The 27,589-nt window shown below is 36.4% G+C and overlaps 1 protein-coding gene across 3 annotated transcripts; it reads right to left on the bottom strand.

Moving 5' to 3' along the window:
- Positions 1–201: 201 nt before the first annotated feature.
- LOC121427916 (tRNA pseudouridine(38/39) synthase-like) lies at positions 202–24,621 on the bottom strand. Of its 3 annotated transcripts, none has more exons than XM_041624490.1 (14): positions 24,537–24,621; positions 21,153–21,331; positions 20,062–20,155; positions 17,464–17,656; positions 16,383–16,491; positions 13,426–13,486; positions 11,118–11,177; positions 10,514–10,587; positions 8,885–9,002; positions 6,009–6,132; positions 4,974–5,031; positions 3,736–3,815; positions 2,430–2,543; positions 202–550 (listed from the first exon to the last, which is right to left on the bottom strand). In XM_041624490.1, exons 1-14 carry the CDS (start codon positions 24,582–24,584, stop codon positions 450–452), a joined length of 1,413 nt encoding a protein of 470 aa, XP_041480424.1. In that variant the 5' UTR covers positions 24,585–24,621; the 3' UTR covers positions 202–449. The 3 variants fall into 3 exon arrangements, with proteins under 3 accessions (XP_041480424.1, XP_041480426.1, XP_041480427.1); XM_041624492.1 differs by having other exon boundaries at positions 16,383–16,488; XM_041624493.1 differs by lacking the exons at positions 20,062–20,155; positions 21,153–21,331; positions 24,537–24,621 and adding an exon at positions 17,766–17,821.
- Between the last annotated feature and the right edge of the window lie 2,968 nt (positions 24,622–27,589).

Below are 27,589 nucleotides of genomic sequence, written 5' to 3'. Positions count from 1 at the left end.
ACCTTTGTGATTTCGTGCCATTAAGTAACAACCTTCTTTTGCCATGAAGGGTCCTCTACAGACACAAGGAGAATATTTTTAGATGAAATGAGGTTGCTAACAGTTTCATATTTTTTAAATACAGGGGAGCAATTCATCAACATTTTTTGTCTGATAAGTTGTTACATCTGACAACTTTCCACAATTTTGATTGGCTGACAAGCAAGCACTGTTACTATGGTAACTGTCGGATAAAACATCCTCCAACAAGTCGTTTCATGAAACACTCAACAGTTTTCTCAGAGCTGTCTACAAACTGTGAAGTTGTGAGATTTTAAGGTTTTACCCCCCACCCAACAAAAACTTGGGCATGCCAAATGAGATTAGAACTGACAATTTTGCCAGTGAGGGGAGAATATACAAATAATTATGCATATCTTCTTGAAATACAATCTATAAGAAAGAGGAAATCATGACGATGATGGGGTTGTCACTACGATGCTGATGGCTGATGGGACATCTTCAACTTTCCGTCGTTTGGCAAAATGTTCTATGCGATTCTCCAGACTCTCTGATAAAAGAAAAAAAACAGAAAGGCAGAGGGCAGGGTTATCATCGGAGTTAATGTTAAAATTCCACAATATTACACTGTCTTGTAATACATATTGCTCATACATGTATGGGTAAAAAGGCCCCAAATAAAATGGAAATCAAATTCTTGCAGACACTGTCAAGATTTCTGTGACTGAAATATTGTCTTTTAATTTCAATACTGGGGATTCTAACGGTATACAAATAGCGAATAGGCATGAGTGCGATGGTGCAAGATTTTGGATGAGGAGGAAGAAAGATGCTTTATTCAATGAGTTTCAACGAATTGTTAGCCGACTTGAATAAAGCGTCTCTATCTTTCACCGAATGCGAAATCTCGCTCCATTGCACGAATAATAATATTTGCTATTTGTGTTGTACAACGCCTTGAGAATTTAGCGAAAAATATGAATAAACAAAGATTTTATCCCTGTAGTTATCAATGAAAAGGGAGCAAAAATACTGAAAGTGGAAAGCAAAATCCCACAAGCGCACATGACATTGGGCAGCATTGTGCATTTAGCCAGCAGGCTTATACGCGTATTGCACCTTCATTTTTACTGAGCGCAATGAATTAAATTGTATTGTGATGTCACCTCCTAAGGCCGTGCAATGGTACATTTTGGATGGTACGTCTTTTGTGCAACAGTACAAATGTTTGACATTCAGCCTCCCATTTGCTTGCGTACAACAAGCGAAGTAGGCCTTGTACAATAACATATGTACACCCATTGTGTGTGTAACATCATGGACTTCCTCATTTGTATATTGTACTGCCCGAAGATCTTGGATGGAAAGAGCGCATTAAAAATAGAAGGGCTTAAGAAACAAGCTTGGAATACAGAGAAGATCGGGATTACAGATAGAAGTCGGATATCCTGATTATTATAAATAAATTGAAGCATGTCCTTAATTTTTCTTATACACCATTTAAATGTCTGAGAATGATTATTTTAACTTCGAACTTAAACCAATTGAGGATTGTTATTTAGTGTTAATTGATTGCGAATGCATGTACCGTATGGGCACATGGCGAGGTTTGGGCATGTACGAGTTTTGGGAGCATTACAATATCATTGCGTTGTGCATATGACTATTTTGTGAAAATTAATCAAAATGTTAAAATGTATTTTTTAAATCTAAATCTTATTTCTGTTTGGGTGGACTTGCCATATAAGATACTTGAGGTTATCATATTTGAGTAAGATGTAATAATAATGATAATAACTGGATTTACACAGAGCTTTTTGCCTAAGGAAACATAACATTGCTATTCTTACCCCGGCTGTAGCTGTGCTGCCAAAAAGGTGCTGAAGCATTCAAGGAATATCTTCCCACTGGGTACCCATTCACCTCACCTGGGTTGAGCGCAGCACAATGTGGATAAATTTCTTGCTAAAGGAAACACGCCATGGCTAGGAATCGAACCCACGTCCCTCAGATTGAAAGACGAGTCATAACCACTAGACCACAACGCACCCACACAATTACAGGGCAAGTTTGAATGTGGTAATGGAAAAATGTACATTCTGGCCCGTATTCTGAAGTCGGGCTTAACTTAGACCACGGTCTAACTCTGTGCTAAAATTATGGAGAGCCAAATATTTCAAAATTCTGTTTATATTGTATATTTTTCATGTTTAAAATTGTCTTTCCTTTTGCTTTCATAATGAAGAATAATCCTTCAGTTATCATTCCCAGACAATTATGAAAAATTTGAGTGTCAAATGAGTTAATCAATTGGATGTGTACTGTCAAGGATTTGTGCCCCAATTGGTTCTCCATACTTAAACCACAACTTTAAACCATGGTTCAATTTAAGCCCGAGTTCAGAATACGGGCCCCTGCGTTTTATTCACCTGCTCTTTGCCTATCCAATAGTGGTATGTGTTGTTTAGATGGTAAGCCTGCAACAAGACTGGTAGCCTGCCTCTTAATAGGTTGTCTGATATCATACAGACGAATCGCCACATCTATAAGAAATAAGGTAACAATCTTTAATAACAAACTAGACTGATAGCCTGCCTTTTAATAGGTGGTCTGATATGACACCAAAATATAGCCACATGATAATAATAATATTAATGGATATTTAGAGGCGCTAAAAACAAAAAGTACCATAGCGCGTACAAGTATGAATAACAATTTAACATTTGCAATAATTACTACAATATTCAAGATAAAAGGGAAATTAATTATTGAGGAAAAAGGCATGTCTTAAGGGAAGATTTGAAGCCAAGAACACTGGAAGCATTTCTTATTGAAAGAGGGATAGCATTCCAAGTCTTGGCAGCTGCTACAGCAAAACGTTTTTCGGCAGAGGAGTGTTTTGACAAGGGAATGCAAAGTCTGCATGTATAAGATGATCTGATATCATGCAGACGAGTGGCCACATTCATAAGAAATGAGATCATAATCTATGAAAATTAACTAGAATGGTATCCTGTCTCATAACAGATGAACTGATATCATACAGATGAATGGCCACATCTCTAAGAAATGAGATAACAATCTCTGTGAATCACACACTGTCTAAACAAGTTTCCAATCACTATATCAAAATGATGTTTATTATGCACCCCTGTCCTTTACAATAAAATTTTCAGAGATTTTTAATTTGCATTAAAAGTAATACAGTGTATATTGCTAGCATTGTTTGACAATGAAATCTTCTGACTTAGCTTTTTTACATGCAGTTACTGGATTTGTTAGATAAATGTATTAAGGGCCTTTATTACATATAAAAAAACACATCAAACAAACACTATTACAAAGATCGCTAGATCTGATCAAAAGAAGAAAATCAAACATTTTTGTAAAGAATGAGTCCATGAGAGTGATACAATGATCACTACAAATGCAAAGATTGGACCGTTAGAAGCAAAATTCACCATAATTAGCATCAATGAATCTCTACCAAATCTTTTATCAAAGGAGAAGATTATCGATTTTCAATCCATTAATCTTCATGATCAATATGACGATTCATGGATACTTCTGTGTTCTACATGCTTTCTGCTTTCGATTGATTGTGATTCGCCATATTTTAGGGTTGCCTTTGAACTCTGAATTTCTCCTTGACCCTAAGAGGAGTGGGCTATTTAAAAGATTGAGGACAGGGTTGGGAGACATCTGGATAAAAAAAAGAGTATAAAATGAACAGACCTGAGCAATTAGATTCCTTAGCTTGGATAGTACACGGAACAGAGGTTAAACCCTCGAGCATTGATCGCATCATGGAGGCTCTGTCAAAGAACAAAAAAAAAATTGAATAATTAAAACCTCATTAAAGGTCAAGTCCACCCCAGAAAAGTGTTAATTTGAGTAAAAGGAGGAAAATTCAACAAGCATAACGCTGCAAATTTCATCGAAATCGGATGTAAAAAAAAATAGTACATTTTTATGTTTAGCTTATTTGTCACAAAACAGTTAAATGCACAACTCAGCGATATGCAAATGAGAGAGTCGATGATGTCCATCACTCACTATTTCTTTTGTTTTTTATTGTTTGAAATGAATAATACAATATTTCAATTTTTACAGATTTCACAATATGGACCAACATAACTAAACCATAAACTGTAAAAATAATGGCAGTTCCACATGTTCAGGGAGAAATAAAACTTTGTTTCACTTGACAAGGAGGAGAAAACTAGAATATTTCATATTTCATATAATAAAATACAAAAAAAATAGTGGGCAATGTCATCAGTCTGCCTATTTGCATATCAACCAGGATGTACATATAATTGTTTTGTGAAATTAAGCGAAACTTTAAAATGTCATAACTTTCTTATTTTACATCAAATTTTGATGAAATTTTCAGTGTTATGCTTGTTGGACTTTTTCTCCTTTTTTTCAAATCATCTTTTTGCTGGGGTGGACTTGTCCTTTAACATCAGTCAAAAAACAACATTAATACCCTTTTTAAAGTGAGCTCTTATACCACTCAAGTTAACCAGCTATATGAGCTTGCATCCCTCACTTCAATGCCAAGGGGAAAAAAAAGAGTACTCTTTTTAAGAGACTGCCTTCTCTTCATCAGCGATTGGGAGGCGTGCAACGGAGCTCTGCCAAATGCGGAGAAGACTGGAGTCCTTAGAGGTGCATGTTTTTTCTAAATTTTCCTATAGTGGGAAGTTGCGGGTTGATCTAACCACTGACATCATTGAGCGGGGTAAGCCGCTTCCCTGCTTAAGGACGTTCGAAACTTACGTTTGTGCGAATCACAATCTGCGCATATTTTACGCTATGTGCATGAATGACGTCACCATGGATAAATAATTGATAAACAGGTGCAGTGGTACAGCTCTATAATTATTCAGATGGAAAAATATTAAAACTTATAATAGTCATACAATTATTTATATAAAGAGATAAAAAAGTATCTTAGGATCACATACCTAACCATGTGACCTGTCCACATTTCTTGGAATAGTGTTATGTTTCTATCATGGATGGCTGGAAGGGAACACATAAAGTAAGTGAATTACAAAGACAAAAACAAGAAGACAAAGGCAATGATTGCTATATCCCACATCATCGAATATATTTGGTTTCATCTGAGTACTTTTCCACATTATGAATAACATGCAACATTAATATATGTGCATTTCTAAGAGCATCACATTATTACTGCAACAAGGAATAAATTACTGCTGGGTACCCATTTACCTCACCTGGGTTCAGAGTGGCAAAATTAGATTGATTCCCTGCCAAAGGATAGTAGTGCCAAGGTGGGCATTGAACCCTGAACCTTGTGAATATTGAAACATTAAATCATGTACAGAACTGCGAACCTTAGGAAAAGTACATTTGTCTTGTGAATATACTCAAATTAGTATTTTTCCATCTATAGAATTTTCATGACTTACATTGATGAGTGGATGCCATGCGCGACCAAAAAAAAACATGTAAAAAGGATAACGTGATAAGGGTGTCAAAAACACAAAAATAATAAAAAAAAGGGTAACTATTTCGCTAGGAAAGTTACATGCTTAGGGTCAGATTTGTGGGGATAATAAAACAAAATTAAAATGTCTTATAGAGGATGTCCTTTCTGCCCCAACACTACGTGTTTAGAGTCTGATTTGCCCGAGGTGTGGAAGTTGGGGTCGTACTAAACCAATGATATGTGTAAAGGTAAAACCGATGACCAAAGGACCCATGACATAACTATATAAAATATGCTTTTACTTGTCTAGAGGTTCATTTCAGGGAATACTTGCCAAGAGTATCGTTTTGTTTCCAACACTTGTTAAGGGTAGGGTTTTACACTCCAATACTTGTTAAGGGGTGCATTTTCAGTATATGGAAAATACGTGTTTAGGGTGCTTTTCGAGACCCCATGGTCGCGCATGGTATCCACTCGTGAATGGAAGTGCATCCCCGGGGTCTTTAAAAAAAGGTTTGACTATATACTACAAGCAGCTTGATACCTTCATCGTATATCCATGATATTCCTTCATAGGCACAATCATAAAGAACAAGAGGAAAGTCCACTGCCATAGGATACTGGGGTTTACACGGCTCATTCTCTACATCCAGTAGTTGATCAATTATCTGCATAAGTCAATATATGAAAAAAAAGTCTACTGTCATTGATTAAAAGGATTAAAAGATTTAAGTATGACTTAGGTCGCACTTAAATGATGCAGTATTTGGTACCCTGGGGTACCAAATAATAATCCGCCATTTTGTTGAATTATTTATTTTATTTTTTGCGCTGTACCCTGGGTTACCAAAAATGTGTACAAGTATATTTTAATGTTTTGTACAGATTTTTTTTTCTTTTTAGTGATCTTATGTAACAATTAATAATGCATGCAAATGATAACTTTATTCTAATTTTCATGTTCTGTTCTAATCTTCACTGTTCAATAATGATACCTGTAGTTGTCATTATTGATCTTATGTCTTTGAATTCAATTCAATTCAATTATTTAGTTGAATACACTTTTGGAAATTCATGCAATACCATTGCAAATGCGCTGCACATGCACTGCGCTGTGCCTGTGATGGACGAGTAATAAGCCTACCGGGAAGCCTACACCACCCCCACCGCGTGTAACAGGGCGAGTTTTGGGACTATAAGCTAATCTTTTGTGTAAGTTAGCTGTCGAAAAGTATACTTAAATTCTTAAGTATAACATAATTTGTTTACTATTATTGGCATTAGATTGTATCAAAGAAAGGAAATAGGCGTTGTGATCATTGTCCCCATTCATTGTCATGATTGTCGCACCGATCGTACGACCGTGATCACCATGACAACAATGTAACTGTACACTATTACAACACGAGATGGCGCTGCACAACGCCGTACCCCGGGGTACTACGGTACCCCGGTGTACGGCGTGGTGCATCAAATACCAATGAGTTCATGATATGCAATCTGACCAATACAGTCAAGTCTTTCATACCGTACATAACTCGGTATTTAAGTGCGACTCTAAGTCATACTAAAATCTTTGTGAAACACCCCCAGGTGTGCTAAGCCACTTATAGTGAACATCACCAGGGTTATATGACTCATATACTGGTATACAAATTATTATTATTATTTACTGTGTTTTACTATCTGTTTATGACTACTTATAATTTAAACTTGTCAATATCTGTTCTGCTGTATAAGAATTTTATTTGTATTTATGTATTTTTGTGTATTTTAAAGAGGTGTAAAATAAATGAATCTGAATTATCTTATTGTGTTTTTTTCTTCATGTTGTTCAATCTAAAGAGAAGAGCAGTTCTACATTTGACTTGATGATAAAAAAAAACCCTTCAGTGACTTAAAGTGAACAGGTGTGCTAAACCACTTACAGTGAACAGTACAAATATTTTATGAGTAGTCTATTCTCACCTTACAGTTTTTCTTGATGTATTCAAATAATTTACAAAAAAAAAATACACTAGCAGTCTGACTTGGTCAAAAAGGAATGCAAAATAAATTACAGTTAACAAGTTTGATAAAGACAAAATCTGTTAAAGTGATGACTGAACAGGTGTTATTCTCACCTCTAGTTTTTCCAATTTAGAAGAGAATAACTCTAATATATCTGTCTTGGTATAAAAGGAATGTTGTTCAAAGTACATGTATAGTGAACTGTTAGGAGTTTTATAAAGCTGTTCATAAGTTACGAGCAATTTTGTGAATGACTGGTGATCTGTTTTTGTGGTAGTTGATACATGCCAAATTTCCATTGGTGTTGATTGAGTTCCTAATAAGAAAGGATCACCAGCCGTTTGCAAAGTCGCTCATTATAGCAATATGAAACACCAGACAGGGCCCATTGCGTAAAAGTTACTATAATAATAACAATTATACTTGCTTATATAGCACTTAATACTTACTTTGTCAGAAGTCTCTAAGTTCTCTACAGTACATGCAGCATAATTACCCTGGCTTTAGCAGTGCAGCTGTTACGTGCGTTACTATCATGGTAACTTTGCCATCCAGTGGTAACTACCATGGTAATCCTGATTAACAGCCAATCAATAAAAAGTATTCCATGCAAGTCACCATTGGATAGCAATGTTACTATAATGGTAACTTTTCTGTGCAACAGGGCCCAGAAGCCTGTTGCATAAAACTTTTTACCTGAGAAAACTCTGGTAAAAACTGAAAACTAAGGTTAGTCTGATTTCCGCCATTGACTTTAGCACAGGGCAAAAACTCCGGTAAAAACAACCTGAGTTTTCTCAGGTAAAAAGTTTTATGCAACGGCCCAGGTGTTATACAAAACCACTTTGGGCAATTCCATGCAGAAAAATCAGCCATTTTCAGAACATTTTTCAACCTGCTTTCCAAACAAACGAAGAACTTCAATTTGCTTTGTGATTATATATCAAAGTACTACTTGGTAGACATGCAAAAAACCGACAACCAACAAAAATATGTCGGCCATAGGTGAATTAGAGCTTAACACATTTCTGTGTCCCGTACGACACACAACATTTTCACCTACAATTTACCCATAATAATTTTTGTGTGTGTTGGTTATTAGTTTATCACATGACTACCCACCATAGCTTTATCAATGACAAAAAGAATATTTCATTGTTCAAGCATTCTGCTAGGAAACTAGAAATTGTCAAAAAGTCCTGTACGATACGTATGGAATTGTCCCTTTAATAGTGAACGGCAAACAGGTTTCATTCTCACCTCAGGTTTCTCTTTATGCTCCCCAATCAAGAAAAGGATAGCTTTGATACATCTAACTTGATGATAAGATAGTGCTAAATGTATTATACTAACAGGAGTGATATAAAACTGCTTATATATAGTGTACACTGAACAGGTTTTCATTCTCACCTCAGGTTTCTCTTTATGCTCCCCAATCAAGAAGAGAATAGCAGTGATGCATCTAACCTGATGATACAGGAAGGCTTTACCACTGATAGTAAACTCATACATCTGATAGCCACTGGAACTGATAATAAACAAACAATACTAGGGATAAAGTGGGTACCTTAAAGGACAAGTCCACCCCAACATAAAAAGAGAAAAATTCAACAAGCATAACACTGAAAATTTGATCAAAATTGGACGTAAAATAAGAAATTTATGGCATTTGAAAGTTTTGCTTCATTTTACAAAACAATTATATGCATATCTCAGTCGGTATGAAAATGAGGGAACTGATGACATCACTCACTATTTCTTTTGTATTTTATTATAAAAAATATGAAATATCTTTATTTTCTCATCATTGTCATGTGAAATGAAGTTTCATTCCTCCCTGAATACGTGGAATTTCATTATTTTAACATTTTGTGCTTCGAGCAAGGAGGTCCTAATCGTCAAATTCGTAAAAATTGAAACATTGTATAATTCAAACAATAAAAAACAAAAGAAATAGTGAGTGAGTGATATCATTGACTCTCTCATTTGGATGTAACTGGCTCGTTCATGTAACTATTTTGTTAAAAATAAGCAAAATAAGCAAAACTTTGAAATGTCATAACTTTCTTATTTTACATCCGAAATTGATGAAATTTTCAGCATTGTGCTTGTCTGATTTTTCTCTATTGATTCAAATCAACATTTTTCTGAGGTGGACTTGACCTTTAACCAGTTAAAATTATGTAACTCTCATTAACTTAGTACAGAAACCATCTGGTTTTAATAGCCAATGGGTTTACTAATAGACCACTCCTAAATATTAAATGATAATTACGCATGTAAATGTGACACTCCATTGCTTGTTATATAACCCTATTACTACATTGATGTACATGTAGATTCTTCTCATTTATGCAGTCATGTGTCATATGAAGAAAATAAATCTAAAAAATTAAAATAACAACTCATGACACAACAGTGGGTAGTTATTTCAAGTTTTTGAATGATTTCCTTCATACCCCTATCACTAATTTGAGTGTCAGACAGCTAACTTCTGCTGACTTAAAGTCATGAACATAATGGCCCGTATTCTGAAGTCAGGTTTACCTTAGACCATGGTCTAACTCTGCTAAAATTATGGGAAGCTAAAAGTGTCAAAATTTGTATTAAGTTGTATGTTAATGTTTACTGTGCTCTTTCCCGATTCATCGATGGTGAAGACAATCATCTATTAGACAATTATAAATGATTTGAGAGCCAAATGAGCTGAAATATGATATCTCTACTGTTAGTGATTTATCTAACAATTGGCTATCCATACTTAAACCACAAATTTAAACCTGAGTTTTCAACTAAACCTGTCTTCAGAATATGGGCCCTTGTCTCCAGCATTGTCACTAAGTGGTCTAGTCTGCAGCCACAGACCCTGATTGAGACTTGATCAACAGGTGGGGCCAAACACAAGACTAGTACAAATACATCTTGCTGTTACATAAGGGGACCCTTCTGTGCATTTAAAACACTTTCTCAACTCCCTGGGGAGCTAGCAAGCTCAGATGTTTACACTGCATTGGTTGATAAAGAAAAATAAAACATTACCTGTCATCTAACTTTCTTATCTCAGCAGATCGAATAGTTCTGGTATGCATCACGACTCCGTTGCCGACATCCATCTGCAAATTTCAACGTCAACATGAAAAAAAATCATCTTTAATTGTTTGAAATTGAAATCAGAAAGAAAAATCTTCTGAAAATTAATTCTGCCAAAATGACATACAACCAGCTGGTTTGGAGTAGGTCTCATTGGTATGACTGTAGCGTGACAATGCTCGACAACTTACACTGACATCAGTGTGGATAACAGATATGTTGTGGCCCAGAGGATTAGTCTCGGGACTTTGAAACTGAGGGTTGTGGGTTCGGCTCCCAGCCAAGGCGTGAATTCCTTAATCAAGAATTTGATACACAAAGTGCTGCACTAAACCCAGGTGAGGTAAATGGGTACCAGCAGGAAGTGTTTTCTCAAAGCTGGTGTGAGCACTGGAATTGGTTGCCGGGGTAATGTACAAGCGCCTTGAGCACCTAACAAGGTGGATACATTGCACTATACAAATACCCTGTATTATCATCATTTTTGTTATTATTATTATAAGATAGTGTTCCTCATTTACATGAGATTCGATTTTGTGACTTGCTTTCATACCTTGCAGAAATTCCTGAAATCAAAGGTTCCAACAAGCTTTTGTGAGGCCTCATTCATCAGCTGTTTATAAAGATAAGAGAAAGAAAAGGCTAAAATACTACTACAAGTACTAGGTGTAACTATTATCAAATTCCCTTTAATATATAAAATACAATATGTGGTTGACATCAAACAGGAAAAGGGGTTCCCAATGAAATTGTGATGCATGATGGGAAGGAAATCTGGGCTGGTTTTCAATATATATTGGGTTACATGAATTGACAACTTTTACATAAATAGCCCATTGAACCCTATTATGTGTATATGTACTGTACTTAATTCTATAATTCCAATACAGATATATTTCTGTCAGGGGATCACTAAAGACTCTCTTAAGCTTTGGTAAATTGGAATGTCAGAAGAAAGACCTATATCTTTCAACATCTTGAACTTTTAGCGGAAGATTTAGACAGGCTTTTAAATTAATAAAGTCAAGTAGTCACTGCAAACAAATTTCATTCTTAAGTTTCAATTGTCACCTATCATGGATATATTCATTCTAAAATCCTTTAGAAAGAGTTTCCTTCATGTAACTTTGTAAAATAATGAAATCTATTACAGCAAGCACTCTGAAGACCACCAATGCAGATAAGTGAGATACATGTAAGTATATATTTGTGATTTGATATCTAAAGGGGACCGCACACTTGGTCTGCGACTCAATTTTGGAATAAAACGTAGTAGAATTTGATGCTAATATTGAGACTTGGAATACCTTACTGTGTAATGTTCAAAATCATTGTTCGAATACCTATATTCAAGTCTGTGACTATGCTATCATCCTTCTTAGGATAAAAGCAAATTTAATATCTAGTTGCAATGACGTCATAGCAGTAGTAGGATGGGCTACGATTTGAAACTGATTTGGCCTTTACTCCAAAATAAAGGCTTGCAATCTTTCAAAATTAATATTAACCTCAAATAAAATGATATGTTCCATTCACAATTTCAGAAAATGAGCAAAATGCGATTTGTTCCAAAAGTGGATCGCGAACAGTCGTAAGGTGTGCGGTGGCCTTAACATATATTGTTCTGAAAGAGGCATATTGGGCAGCAGGAATACCATGCAAATTTTGCTTGTTTTCCAGAAACTACACCTTATATCAAAACTTCATTGTGAATGAGTCAGAAAGAAGAGGATCGAGGGTATTTGAATTCCAGTTCATCGTGGCTTAGCCGTGAACCAGAATAGCCTGGTGGTTGAGTCGCTGCCCGGAAAGCAGTAGATGGCAGGTTCGAATCCCACTGGTTCCAATTTTTTCTGACTTATGATCTAATGATTTTCATTACAGATCGAGCATACTGATCTTATGATTTTCATTACAGATCGAGCATACTGATCTTAAACAAATAGGAGTAATGCCAAAAATTTGTTAAACAAATTATAATCTCCTCCTATAAAAGCCTCTTAATTTACTATCTATTGTCCACGGCGGACGGCATTTGAATAGTAATGAGTCAGAAAGAAGAGGATCGAGGGTATTTGAATTCCAGTTCATCATGGCTTAGCTGGAACCAGAATAGCCTGGTGGTTGAGTCGCTGCCCGGAAAGCAGTAGACGGCAGGTTCGAATCCCACTGGTTCCAATTTTTTCTGACTTATGATCTAATGATTTTCATGACAGATCAAGCTTACTGATCTTAAACAAATAGGAGTAATGCCGAAAATTTGTTAAATTATAATGTTGCTGCTATAAAACCCTCTTAATTTACAAACTGCACCTTATTATACTAGAATCATTTGCCACAAAGTTTTTATTCATACATGCAAATACTTGGGTTGTCATTTTGTTGGATTCTGTTTGAACTAATCATTGAGATTGTTCCCAAAAATTGTATTAATGTTTAAAGGGAAATTCAAGTAGTTGCAGTAAACACTGATTTCATGAGAAAGTCTGTAAAACAAGGCTTAATTGTGAGTATATCATCAAGGATCTAGATCTGGTAGTTACATATACTGAAATTTGTGAAATTTTGAAATCTACGCCGAAAAACGTTCACACCGAAGATCCCCAACAAAGATAAGCGCACGTAGGACAGTGTATAATTATTGCTTTGAATGTCGGGCCCGACGCTCTACCCGAATCCTGTGCTTATTTGCAGATTTCTCAGCAATTACACAATTTCTTCCAGAATCCTTTGGCACAATCGTTTTATTTATACAAACAGACACTTTGGTGGTCATTTCATTGGATTCTGTATGAACTCATTTTGATATCGTTACCCAAACTAGCATATACTTTTAAGAGTGAAAGACCGTTGTTGCGTACCCTTGTGTCAAGATCTCCAGCAGGAAAGAAATACTTGTATGTCCTGTGTAGGGTGTCAAATCTGTGCAGGGAAAATAAATTTATAACAGAATGAAAAAATGAAAAATTCAATATCTGAAAGAATTAAAACACAACAGAAAATGTGCATGCGTGGAGCCATCAGCTTCTTCATATGCACACTCTGCATGTTGTGTGTTTTGAGTGTAAGCAACAGTTAGAAATTAAAAAACTTTCATATTTTACATATAATTTTGTTGAATTTTCAGTGTAGTGCTTATTGTATTCTTCTCCTCTTTCGTTAACACATCAATATCATGTTGGATGGACTTGACCTTTAAGACCTGGGTCCCGTAACACAAAGGTTAGCAATTGTACGCTTGATTTTAATGATCGATTGTACATTGAAGTCAATGGAATCAATCATAGAAAATGTTCTACGATCATTGCTAAGCGTTGTGTTACGGACCCCTAATCCACTTATGTAAGTACATGTAAGAGGGGCCCCAAGTAGCCCTCTTTGTTGAAAACAAAACAAAAATACCAAATATTCATTCCTTTTTACTTGCTCATCTGTATGCAGCTTTAATTACAAAGCTGTGTATAGACCATCCAATAGGGATAAGCTTAGTCATATATGTGGTCTTTATGTGCAAGTCCTTATAAATATATGCATCACTGTGAATGCAATTAATTAAAGGGGTAGTCCAGGCTGAAAGTACTTATAGCTAAATAAATAGAGTAGAATTCACTGAGCAAAATGCCGAAAATTTCATCAAAATCGGACAACAAATAGCAAAGTTATTGAATTTTAGAGTTTAGTAATATTTTGTAAAAACAGTCGTCATGAATATTCATTAGGTGCGCTGATGATGTCACATCTCCACTTGTTCTTTTATATTTTATTAAATGAAATTAGGTTTATTCACATTTTTTCCTCCAAGAACTAGAAAAATTGGATTGACAACTGATTTTGTGCATAAGACATTTATTGCTGCAACTTATATCATTATAAGGGAGACATTTTACTCACACTAAGTAGGAAATAATGAAAAAAATATGATTTTATGTAATAACATACGAAAATGGACAGTGGAGATGTGACATCATCAGCTCACCTAATGAATATTCATGATGACTGTTTTCACAAAATATTGCTAAACTTTAAACTTCAATAACTTTATTATTTGTTAACCGATTTTGATGAAATTTTCAGCGTTATGCTCAGTGAGTTCTACTCTGTGAATTAAGCTATATTTTCAGCCTGGACCACCCCTTTAAAGTGAGACCAAACGTGTGGTCTTCATAGGCAGGTGGACTTTCTATACAGTGGGACGCTATCAAGTTCTACTGTATCTATGAGCAGGTGGCCTTTATAGACAGGTGGACTTTCTATACAGTGGGACGCTATCAGGTTCTACTGTATCTATGAGCAGGTGGACTTTCTATACAGTGGGACGCTATCAAGTTCTACTGTATCTATGAGCAGGTGGCCTTTATAGACAGGTGGACTTTCTATACAGTGGGACGCTATCAGGTTCTACTGTATCTATGAGCAGGTGGACTTTCTATACAGTGGGACACTATCAGGTTCTACTGTATCTATGAGCACGTGGTCTTTATAGACAGATTCATGCAACATATGCTTCAATGAGCAATAAAAGCAAATGGGAACCAAACTAATGGGCCAGTACTCTGAAGTCTGTTTCAAGTGAGGCAAGGGTTTAAAGAGAAATGCCAGTAGTTGCAGTAAACACTGATATCATGAGAAAGTCTGTAAAACCAGGCTTAACTGTCAGTATATCATCGAGGATCCAGATCTGGTACAGTTACATAAACCAAACATTGTGAAATCTTGAAATCTACGCTGAAAAATGTTCGCACTGAAGATCACCAACACAGATAAGTGCACGTGGGACAATGTATTATTGCTCTGAATGTTGTGCCCGACGCTTGACCTGAATCCTGTGCTTATTTGCTAATTTCTCAGCAATTACACAATTTCCTCCAGAATCCTTAGGCACATATTTCTTATTTATACAAACAGACACTTTGGTGGTCATTTCATTGGATTCTGTACGAACTCATTTTGATATTGTTACCAAAACTGGCATTTACCTATAACTCTGTCCTAGAATTATAGGAAGCTGAAAATCTTGTCTACATTGTATGTCTCTATTATTTAGTGTTCCCCCATTCTTTTATGATTTTTTTTTAGAAACAATCACTCCTAGACAGTTATATGAGTGTCAATGAGCTGCTAAATTGAGCAAATACTGTTAAGATATTTCTGTCACAATTGGATATCCATAGTTAAATCAAAATTTAAAGGGGAAGTTCACCGTGAAAACTTTGTCGTAAAAATATCAGAAAAAATAATGAAAAAATATTGGTGAAGGTTTGAGGAAAATCCGTCAAAGAGTGAAAAAGTTATTAGAGTTCAAACTTTTGGATTTGTGACGTCATAAACGAGCAGCTGCCCCATATGTTATATAAAATAAAATGCATGAATTTCAAATTTTGTATGGTTCCTGATGACTTAATTTTGTTTTCTATTCATGATCGGGTGTGAAATGATTTGTCTATTGATATACAAAAGGTAGAGTGAAAACCATTTTCAATTTTCTGAGAAAATGACATTTCATTGATTTTTCACCATTCGCTATGTACACGGAGGAATGCGGCTCGCATATGATGTCACAAATCAAGTAATTGAAATTCTAATAACTTTTAATTCTTTCATTATTTTTTCTCTAACCTTCAGCGTATTTTTTATTATTTTTTTCTACTATTTTTACGATAAACTTCTTGTCAGGGTGAACTTCCCCTTTAAGACCAGATTTTGAATAAAAGCCAAGTTCAGAATACGGGCCATGGTCTTTCTAGACAGGTTACCCTTCAACGCAGGTGGCCAAGAGCAAGTTTGTCTCTATGCAGCCTTGCAATCTCAATACCATTACCTCGCACTAAATCCTGGTTCGACCGGTGTCCATGCAATGACTCGTATTTCATTTGGTAGAACACGGTTCAACATCAAAAGATAATTGAGCTCTTCGGTTGTGTTTCCTGCTTGGATGAATGAGAATGATACCATTTTCAATTTCAATTTCTTTCAACCATAAAATACAATAAACATTACATAATATATATAAGCATCAAATAAAATGGTAAGGCAACCTTTTAAAGCTGTGTCTTGTGGTTGGGCTCAAAACATAATATTAGCGTTAAAATAGATATTATCAGTGTTGCCAACCATTCAGTTTGTAACTGAATGTCAATTTTTTAAAGTTTTCATTTCACCCTAAAAACTGAACGTTCATATATATGGGATTTTGCGAGTATATATTTGGGTGCATATCTGTATTTTTATTGTTTTTTTTTATAATATATCCAATTATCCATTTCTATATCATGGTTGAGCAAATCATAACAGAACCAGGTACTGTCATTCTTGATTTCGAATTTTCTCTCAAGGTATGCACCAGATTACACAGCTGTAAGTCCAAAAATGCAAAAGCTCCCTACCGTGGGAGGTGGGACAGTCCCCTCTCATACCCACCCCTTCCCCTCAGTCGCTCCACTCCCTTGCGATAATTGGTTCAGTTTTCTGAATTTAATGTCTGAATTATAAGTAATGATATTAACCAAAATTTCAGAAAATGATGAGAATAGAAAATTCCAAAAACAACTCATGAAGAAGTGAACTGGTAATTAATCAACAGGATTAAAGCTGACCAAAGGAGGCAAAAATAAGGAAATTCATTGGGCAAAATGGCAATGCTGTTGATGGACGAACATGCTATGAACACAATGGTGCGCATGTGCATGAGCTGGATTTCCTGTAATTTTGATTGGAGAATTACAAAATAAAAATGAATATATACATAAACATGAGAAGTATCTCTTCTTTGATCAAAGATAAAATATTATGACTCAGACCTACCGAACATTGAGGTATAATATTGTATTCCAGTTGTTAATGTAGCCAAGTTGATACATATTTAGAGGTTTAAAGCATCTATTCCTATAATGAATACAAACCTGTTCTTTCATGGGCAGTGCCATCTGGTCTCTGGATGACCCCTAACCCTTGAAGTAAGTTGGTGCGAAGGTCAATGGCAATGACCTGACCAAAGGCACTGACCCCTTTATCTGTTCGACCACAGCGAGAGTAGTTAGATGTCTGACGACTCTCAATCAGCTTCGTCTTGGTTAGGGCTTCAAACAGGTGATGCTTAAAGGGAGATTAATGATAAATATCAGTAATTGATTTATGATTATAATATACAATATTCATACAATGTTTAATACACTGTTTATAAGTGGTGTAGACAAAGTATTACCCAAGCTACAGCACGGCTATCCCGATCAATTGCTTGACAGATGAAGTGACCGGGAAAACAGGCCAAAATCTTCTTCCCGCAACAGATGATGATGATGATAATGACGGAATTTGTTCCCATTTACTACACCTGGGTGGAGAGCGACAAATATAGATTATAAATGCCTTGCCAAAGGATGTGCATGCTGTGGTGAAATTTGATACCCTGGACATTGTGGTTAAAAGTAAAAGAGACTTATCCACTGAGCAACAGCACCTCTTGGTTTGCACATCATAAAGTCTAGTTAAATTTAATTTCAGATTATCCAACTAATCACCCTCCTGGGGTATATGTTTAAGTGAGTACAATCCATTCAGGCAAGAAGAAGGAACCCAGGGACTCTGCATGCTGTAACAGATGAATAACAGACTTGCCAACACTAAAAACAAGGAAAAAGCAATTTTGTGTCTTGCCCACTTTTGAAAATAACCAGAAATATCGTGATTTGCGAGGGCACGCAAGAGAATTATATCGAACCTTCATTGTGAAATGACTGGGATGGAAAAACACTTGTCATAAGAGCCTTGCGCGTAAACTTTAATGTTTGACCTGAAAATGACCTTTGACCTTACCATGTGACCTCCGACTGCAGCATAACATGCAGGTCCCCCAAGTCAATATACCATCAAAGTTTGGTTGAAAAGCGACTTACGGTTGTGGAGTTAGGTGTCATAAGAGAGTCTTGCATGTAAACTTTAACGTCGACCTGAAAATGACCTTTGACCTTACCATGTGATCTCAGACTGCAGCATAACATGCAGGTCCCCCAAGTCCATCTTTCATCCAAGTTTGGCTGAAAAGCGACATACGGTTGTGGAGTTAGGTGTCATAAGAGAATCTTGCATGTAAACTTTAACGTTGACGTGAAAATGACCTTTGACGATGGACGACATTTGAATCCCTATAGTCTCGCCTTCACCTCTGGTGGGCGAGACAAAAATGAGCACATCCAACGGAATAAATGATTTACAACCAGGAAACAACCCCAAATTCCACCAATTTGCCACAAGGTCAGATTTTTTTCTTCCAGATTCCTTCTTTGTAGACACCGTAAGGGACTGGAAAAACTTCCCTTCCTCAATTGTTAATAATCCCTGGATACATTTACATCAAAACCAAAACAGCTCCAATAAGTCATTCCACATGCAGTGCACTACTCTTTCCATCAAGTTAGCATGGATGTGCCATCATGCAACATTTTTCTGACTATTCAGATTTTGATTCAATGAAACTTATTTGTTACAAACTTAGCGAGAACAACAGTATGATACTTTGTTATAACATGAATTACACACACAAAATGGAGATGAACATAGAAATAGGGTATATTACACAACATACACAATGCCTGCAAGCTTGTATTTTGAAATCCAGTTTTACTTAAACCAGTGTGTCCTTTGTTGGGTAGCAAAATGCCACATCATTAAATAATAAATGATTAATGAACATATTTGGTAAATCAAATTTGGTGGGTTCAAATCCCAGCCATGGCATAGTTTCCTTCAGCAAGAAATTTATCCACATTGTGCTGCACTCGACCCAGGTGAGATGAATGGTTACCTGGCAGGAACTTATTCCTTGAAATGCACTGAGCGCTGGAAAGGCTGCATGAGCTACAGCCGGGGTAATGATATCCAAGTCCTTTGGAAGCACATTGAGACGTTATTCATGATCTGATAGGCGATATACAAGAACTTCTATTACTATTGTCTATTTATTATTATCAAATCTTTGATAATTATTCAGAACCTGGGGAGGATCCCAGTAAACAAAAGAAGCATTAAAGTATGAACAACTTCTTGAAAATTTTACGTTCCCATAATTTCTTCCCAGATTTAAACCATGATTTAAGTTAAACTTTGGTTCAGACAAAGGGATAGTATGATCAATGAATAATAATTATACTTGCTTATAAAGCGCTTAATACTTACTTTGTCAGAACTCAGAAGTCTCTAAGCGCTCTACAGTATATGCAGCATAATTACCCTGGCTTTAGCAGTGCAGCTGTTACGCGCGCTGCGTTTCAAGGAATAGGTTCCTGCCAGGTACCCATTTACCTCACCTGGGTTGAGTGCAGCACATTGTGGATCAATTTCTTGCTGAAGGAAATTACGCCATGGCTAGGATTCGAACCCACAACCTTCTGTTTCAGAGTCTGCAGACTAATCCACTGGGCCACAACGCTCCACAATTAGGACCTTGTACATTCTACTGAAACGGATGCAACTGAAATAATGTTATCATTATTACAATTTACCTCTACTGTATTTTGGGAATCCTCCTGCACGACAAACCCATGATAATCCCATCCAAGATAGGTAATCTTCAAAGCTACATGCCTTGTGTTGTATCTAAGGAGAAATGCAAGGGGAAAGAGAAAAATAATATCCAAGGTAAAAATTCATTTTTTGTTGATGAATAATTGGAGGAAAAAATGAATAACTAATGTCCACCAGATCAGATTGAATTCTCACCAGTGGTGGATTGAACTGGATTACGTACTTTGGACAGGTCCACAATTGTTCAAAAACATTATGACCCAGAAAATAAGATTTTTCTTACAGGCTAGTTCCACATCTCAAAATTTGATAGGTTCCAAAATATAGGCCTAATTGTTTTCTTACATTGTTCTTTCTCATTCTACCATTTAAGAGCGTGGCAGAGCACTAAGAGACTTGTGCCATATAAAAGTTAAGTATTATCATGAGTTATGATTACGTAACAATATACATTTTATCATGACACTGAGTGAGTGAGAGGGGCTTCCCACAAATTCCTGGTAATCCAATAATATAGAATTATAAGCTACATGACAAATGAGAGAGCTGTCCTTGAAACAACCTATTCCACAGTTGCCAATTTTGATTTTTTCAAGCATTCAACTATACACAGGGATCCAGCGTTACAAACATAATGACAACACTTGGCTGGATGTCTCTTGAACGAAAGGAGGCGAAATCACCAAATCATCAACTTATATAAGATCCCATGATGAACTGTATGAGGTCACTTCAAAGTTCATCACAACTACCCAACTGGCTAATTCATTCTTCCCTGAAGCAATCTCCCACTGGAATAGTCTCACAGCCGATACGGTATCCTCCAAAAGCACTGAAATACTTAAAATTAAAACTAAACATGCAAAAACCTGCAACAAAACAAAACAGAGTAATAATACTCCCACTCTTGTCAGCCCTGAGTTACCCTTCCTTCAGGGAATGGAACCACAAGGCACAAGGATAATTTCTCATTCCTTCTCTGACTCTTTCAGACTTTTTCCATTCTGATTCTCTGTTTCCCTTCCTAACATTTTATTACCAATGTTAGAATCCCTTACATCATACTTACTTTGTAAAATCAAATGGTCTTGGAGCTTTTGAGCTCCTTCCTCTCTTCTTGACTTTTTTTCTCTCATTATCAGTCACTAATGATGGACTTGATGGTGAACCCTGAGACTGTTCAATGATACCACTGACTTTTCTCCATTCTTCGGCACTCAACTTGTTCTTCAACGTTTCAACAAGCTCCTGAAAAAAGAGAGAGTTGTTTTTCGAATATTGTTTTTTTTTTAAATTCTGTTAAATGTCATACAACGCCATGGTTAAAAATACACTGTACAGTGTGTGTTTTTCAAAAGGTCTAGGCCTATCCGTTTCGAAAAAGGTTTAACTACCCCAAAAAAATTTGGTCATAGGACCCTCAGCTGCTGTTCCTCTCCTCATATTTTAAATGCCCATGTGGTCTGGTTGTGGTTTATTTTTTCCCCTATTCTTGGAAGTTGGTCTATTTCCTGTCTTGGGAGTCTCATCCTCGAAAGTTTCATCTATTTTTTATTTCTAGTGTGTTCCGCGATTTTGTTTTATCTTGTAAATATTTTGCAAACATTGGGATTTTTGATGATTCATTTCAATAACAAGTGGAATGCCTATGGCTGTCTCACCTGCATCACGCGGTTCAATATTGAAAACTACTCTAACTCGCACAAGATGTTCAGTGATACATGGTTACTCTTATGTCCACTTTTTATGAACTAGACCAATAAAATTACAGAGATATGATGGTTATACAACAAAAAACCCAACATAAAACTCACGCAGGATGTTCAGTGATAATTGATTAACCTTATGTCCAAGTTTCATGAACTAGGTCCATATATTTTCTAAGTTATGATGACATTTCTAAAACTTAACCTCAGGTTAAGATTTCCATGATGATTCCTCCAACATGGTCTAAGTTCATTGACCTTACATGACCTTTGGCCTTGATCATGTGACTTGAAACTCGCACAGGATGTTCAGTGATACTTGATTACTCTTATGTCCAATATTCATGAATCAGATCCATAAACTTTCAAAGTTATGATGGTCATTCAACAGATACACCCAATTCGGCCAAAGTTCATTGACCTTTGACCTTGGTCATGTGACCTGAAATGCGCACAGGATGTTCAGTGATACTTGATTACTCTAATGTCCAAGTTTGACGAACTAGACCAATAAACTTTCAGTTATGATGGTAATTCAACAGATACCCCCAATTCGGTCAAAGTTCATTGACCCTAAATGACCTTTGACCTTAATCCTGAGACCTGAAACTTGCACAAAATGTTCAGTGATGCTTGATTACTATTATGTCCATGTTTCATGAATCAGATCCGTAAACTTTCAAAGTTATGATGGGAATTCAACAGATACCCCTAATTCGGCCAAAGTTCATTGACCCTAAATGACCTTTGACCTTGGTCATGTGACATGAAACTCTAATAGGATGTTCAGTAATACTTGATTAACCTTATGGCCAAGTTTCATGAACTAGGTCCATATACTTTCTAAGTTATGTCATTTCAAAAACTTAACCTCAGGTTAAGATTTGATGTTGACGCCGCCGCCGTCGGAAAAGCGGCGCCTATAGTCTCACTCTGCAGGTGAGACAAAAACCTAAAATCGTACAGAAAAGTTCGATTTTGATGATTATTACCATTAAGATCTTATCGAAATAATAGTCATCTTATGTTTACAAGGTTGAAAAAGCCATAGACCATCAGGAAATGGACTTCCATGCCTTGTTTATTTGTGACAGCACCCCTTTTTTTTTGACTGAGATGAGATGCCCATTGATTGAATGAATAATTAACAAAATGTTTGAATGCAGTCAAGACTTGCGGGGACAACTATGGTCTCTAGTTTCAAATTAAATCAATACAAAGTAAATTACAGTATGCACTTTGTCAACTCCTTACTCTTTATCTTGCACTTTCAACCCATCAACCTGCAATTCCAAATTTTTTCCATGAACCCCCCAAAAAATGGAATGCAGATTGTCAACACAAAAAAGTGAATTGCAATTAATAATTAAGGAGATTGTTGTTATTAAGACAGTGTATATATGTACAGGATATAGATCTGCTTTTAATTGATAGTAAAAATATCTAGTTATACTGAATGCTGTAAAAACCCAAATTCCCAAAGTAGATAGCTTAATGATTTTTTTAAAATGTGTGTAACACGATTAAAACATGCATTAAAATATCACTTTTGTAACCAAAAATATGCATTTTCATACTTTGAAATTTAATCTATTTTTCATTGACTGCCTTGATTGTTACTTTTAAGTCTAACTGGTCTTTTTGAGAAGGGAGTTCAGTGAAATGCCACTTTCAGAATTTGTATCTGTCTGTGCACCCATGTAAAAAACAGGAATGAGGCCATTAAAGGAGGAGAAAAAAACCTTATACCTACACCACAAGAAACTTTGAAGTTTTATGAAAAAAAGGATGTATAATTCAAGGGTATGCCTTGCCTCACATAACAGCACATTGCACTTAAAAAAAAAGATTACACAGTCCCATTCTTTGCATTTTGTGTAAGTTTTGAAAAATTACTTGTGAGTACTGTAAAAAAATGTGCTCATTCTCCCCTTTAAACAGAAATATATCTATCAATATTTGACATCATTAGTTGATTTAAGCAACATTTTTTTTCTTATTTCACAAGCTTTCAAATGGTACTAAATTTGGTGGGATTGATGGGAAGATTTCAAAAAAAAAATCACTGACCACTCTTTCCCCACTCAAACCAACCTTGTTCTTTGAATGAGGGACTCAAACAAGCATTTAATATATTTTTTTGACAGAAAAAATAAGCATGTTTTCCCCTGTAAATTGGAATATCTCTGTCAATAAATGAGACAATGAGTTGAGTGAAGCAACAAAGAACAATATTTTTTATTTTACAAGTTTTCCATTGTTATTAAATTTGTTGGTATTCCTTCAAGATTTCAAAAAGTCACCAAACTCCCCATTTTGAGTTGGGCCACCATGGCTTGGCCTTGCCCTTGGGGATCATTTTTGTAATTTGTAGTCATAGAATGTCATGATGAATGTAGTCGCCTATTTCAGAGTCCAGAGCGCTCAAAAACTTGAAGTTGAATTTTGGGCAAGATGATAGAAATAGGAATCTACTGAAGTGCAAAGTTTTTTCATATTTACATTGATTTCATTAAAAAAATAAAGTTAAAGATTCTACGACTACGTACCGCGGCGCGTCGGTATGGCCCCGGGAGTCGTGACCGTACTCATGCCTCCGCTCTGAACTCCGCCTCCGCCGCCGGGGTGGAGTTCCTTGAGCTGGGGCCTGTCTCACTCGGCGCTCAGCTACATTTTGAATAAGATTGCATACAAATAAAACGTCCCCTATTCTCTGGGGTTGCCTAAGTCTAATGCTTCTATCTTACCTTACTAATCATTTGAGATGCCATCCTGATGACTGTTGTCAATCTCATCAAATTATTCAAAACTTAGTCCGTAAAACCAAAAGACTTATCTGACCGATCTGGCAGGGTATGGAAAGCCAAAGTACTGGTGCACTTATTATATGGGATACCAAACTGGAACAGATTTTTTTCTTCAAATAAAAATCATAATTAAATAAACCCGATCTTAGGCACCAGTCGGTATCACTTTTTTTAAAGCGGAAGATAAAAATGTAACTTATTTGATAAGAATATAGACTACAAATTGAAATATAGATCCAATAAAGATAAGTACGACACAAATAAAATATAGGTAATAATAATAGCCCATTAGTAAAACATAAATAAATATATGGGTGTAGAGGCCTAATCAATTTAAATTCAATTTAAAATTTTTATTTCCAATGATTTTTCGAAAGTTATAATACAATGGAGTATTGATTGGAAAAAAGGCAAAATCAAAATCAGAAAGCAGAAGGGAGACGGGAGAATTAGACTATTGTGTTAAAGTATGTATTTATTTTTAAAATTGTGACCATAACTGCCAACCGGTAAACGGGTACTAAATGCCCATAACATGCATGGGACTAAACGTTGACAAATACTGTTCAAGAATTGACCAACTAATTTCAAAGTAGTGCAGCGCGATAGAGAATCTAAGGTAGGTTAAAAATAAAATGCCTGCTTTGTGGCGGCACCATGATTTCTAAGCTATGGCTGGCGGGGGGGGGGGGGGGGGGGGGTAGGCGACTGATACGAAATGTTTTGCATGTTTTACTTTGGTAATGTGTTTAGGTCAAAGTGTTGCAGAAACCAATAAATGAAAATGAAAAATGAAAAGATATGGGCATGTTACTTGAAATTTGATGTAAGCGCGTAGCGTGAGCTGAAAATTCGTAATATTCGGCACTATTTTGTAATATCATGAACATGCAGCATGCGTATCCCACTAAAGCAAAGTGAAAACTTAAATTTCGAGATTAATAGTTTGTGATTATCGATTTGAATGGTCGATCTTTATCCCCATGCGTTCCTAATCCTGTAAAATTTATCAACTGAATCTCCATCAACAACCACTGCTACGTGCTAACACGAAGCGTGAGCGAAATTTAGAATTTGATATGACTGAAACATTAATGTCAGTGGCTTCTGTTGGTAGCCAACAGTGACTGGATAATGGATAAGAAGATTTTAAAAATTTGAAGATTGAAATTGCTGCTTTATGGCACTTGACAGCTTGAGTAGGGTGCTTAGGACACCTTTACTATACCTCCCCCCCTCTGATTTTCAAAATTTCGGGGGGGGGGGGGGGGGCAACGATCCTGACTGGGGGTTGAGCAAATGCCCCACTGGTGCATGCCGCCACTGTTCCAGTCATGTGAACAATTTCTTTCTTTGATTGATAGGCCCTGATCCCTCGGTTTTTGTATTTTGCTTGGTAACAAATTGCTATTGCCGTTCCTTTATTGTAGGCCTTACATACGAGCTTAAGGGAGTTTGACTTGATATGCAAATTAACCTTTAGAGAAACTGTGCGCGAGCTTGAGCGACTTTGAAATGAATGGTATAGGCTGGTGTTTTGAGCAGGGCCTTCAAGTCCGGCATGGCTTGAAGTGTAAATCACATGATTATGCAACAATATGCAACAATACAGCAACCAGCTGTAGATCCCCTCGATCAGCGGAGGAAGAAGAAGATTTATGGCAAATATTTTGAAAGCTGATTTTTAAAATATGCAAACTGGATATTGTAATTCTTTTGGTGTTTTTATGGATGATAAACCAAATAAACGATTAGCAGGGTGATTAGCTACCGGACATGGACACAAGCATTGATTGTAAATCACAGGTAGCCCAGCTCATTAGGAATTCGTCCCGCCGGGGAATTCGTATTTAGCACTGCGAGTCTTCGACCAATTGATCCTTCTTGAGTTTTGGCTAGACAACGGATACACCTGCGGGCGGAACCTTTTTTTTTTTTTTTTTTTTTTTTTTACCTGTGAGAGTGATCACCTGCAACCTCGGTGAAATATCAGGGAGGCTAGAGTTACTCTCGGTGCATTTAAATTAAGGAGCTTTGTGCGCGCATGCATTTGTCATTTATTGGACCAGCTCTCCGAATATGAAAGCCAACAGTTTTTCTTCACGACCGTGACCATGGGGCATCGCAATCAACATGTCCAATTATGGGAATGGTTAGGTGAAAAAAGTTGGGATCAAACACAACTCTAAAACTCAACCATCACTTGGATTTCAACCAATTCAATGCGTTTGGAAGCAACTGTTTCTGCAATGGGCTCCGGGCTTGTGTAGCTTGCTTTGCACACCTTTGGTTTGACGATCATGATATCGTCAAAATGAGGTAAGATCGTTCCTTATCTTAAACCTCCCTGTAGACTATCTGTCGAATCTTTGAAATTTTACAACATGCACTCCAAACAGTCTTTGAAACATCATTTTTGTAAAAAAGACTTTATTCCATTTATTTATGATTTATCTTTTAGTCCATAAAATTTTGGCGATCATTTAATACTTCGTGCAACCAGAACGCTATATAACTTTAATTTTGAACATAACTTTGAGGTCCTATAATCAATTGGTGCAGTGGCGGATCCAGTCTTCGCCAATAGGAGGGGGGGGGGGGGATTTTGTTTCCGCCATATTTTCCCGACCGGCCGCTCGAAGATGATTTTTGTTTGTTTCTTTGAAGGGGTAGTCCTAATAATCGCTTTCCGAACTCACTATAGTAGGACGTGCAACTCACTATCTCCGAAAATATCAGAAAAATTCTATAAATTACCAATATCGCGCTGTTAGACTAAATTGTGCATTTGGAACATCCTTCCTATGGTCAAGTGACAGGGTAAGCGAGCGTTTGTGGGCTTTTTTAGCACTTCACACTTACTTTATGTCGTAGGTCGCACCTATATACGTACCGTACTAACATTCAAATTTCCCGCCCTTTTACCAAAGGCCAATCATGGCGACTGGGCCGGCGGCATCCGAGCCGGACCATACAATAACGATTACGGATGA

This window comes from Lytechinus variegatus, chromosome 14, assembly GCF_018143015.1.
Source record: "Lytechinus variegatus isolate NC3 chromosome 14, Lvar_3.0, whole genome shotgun sequence".
Lineage (NCBI taxonomy): Eukaryota > Metazoa > Echinodermata > Echinoidea > Temnopleuroida > Toxopneustidae > Lytechinus > Lytechinus variegatus.
The sequence above is the reverse complement of the archived record's forward strand: the minus strand, read 5'-3'. Positions and strand labels throughout refer to the sequence as shown.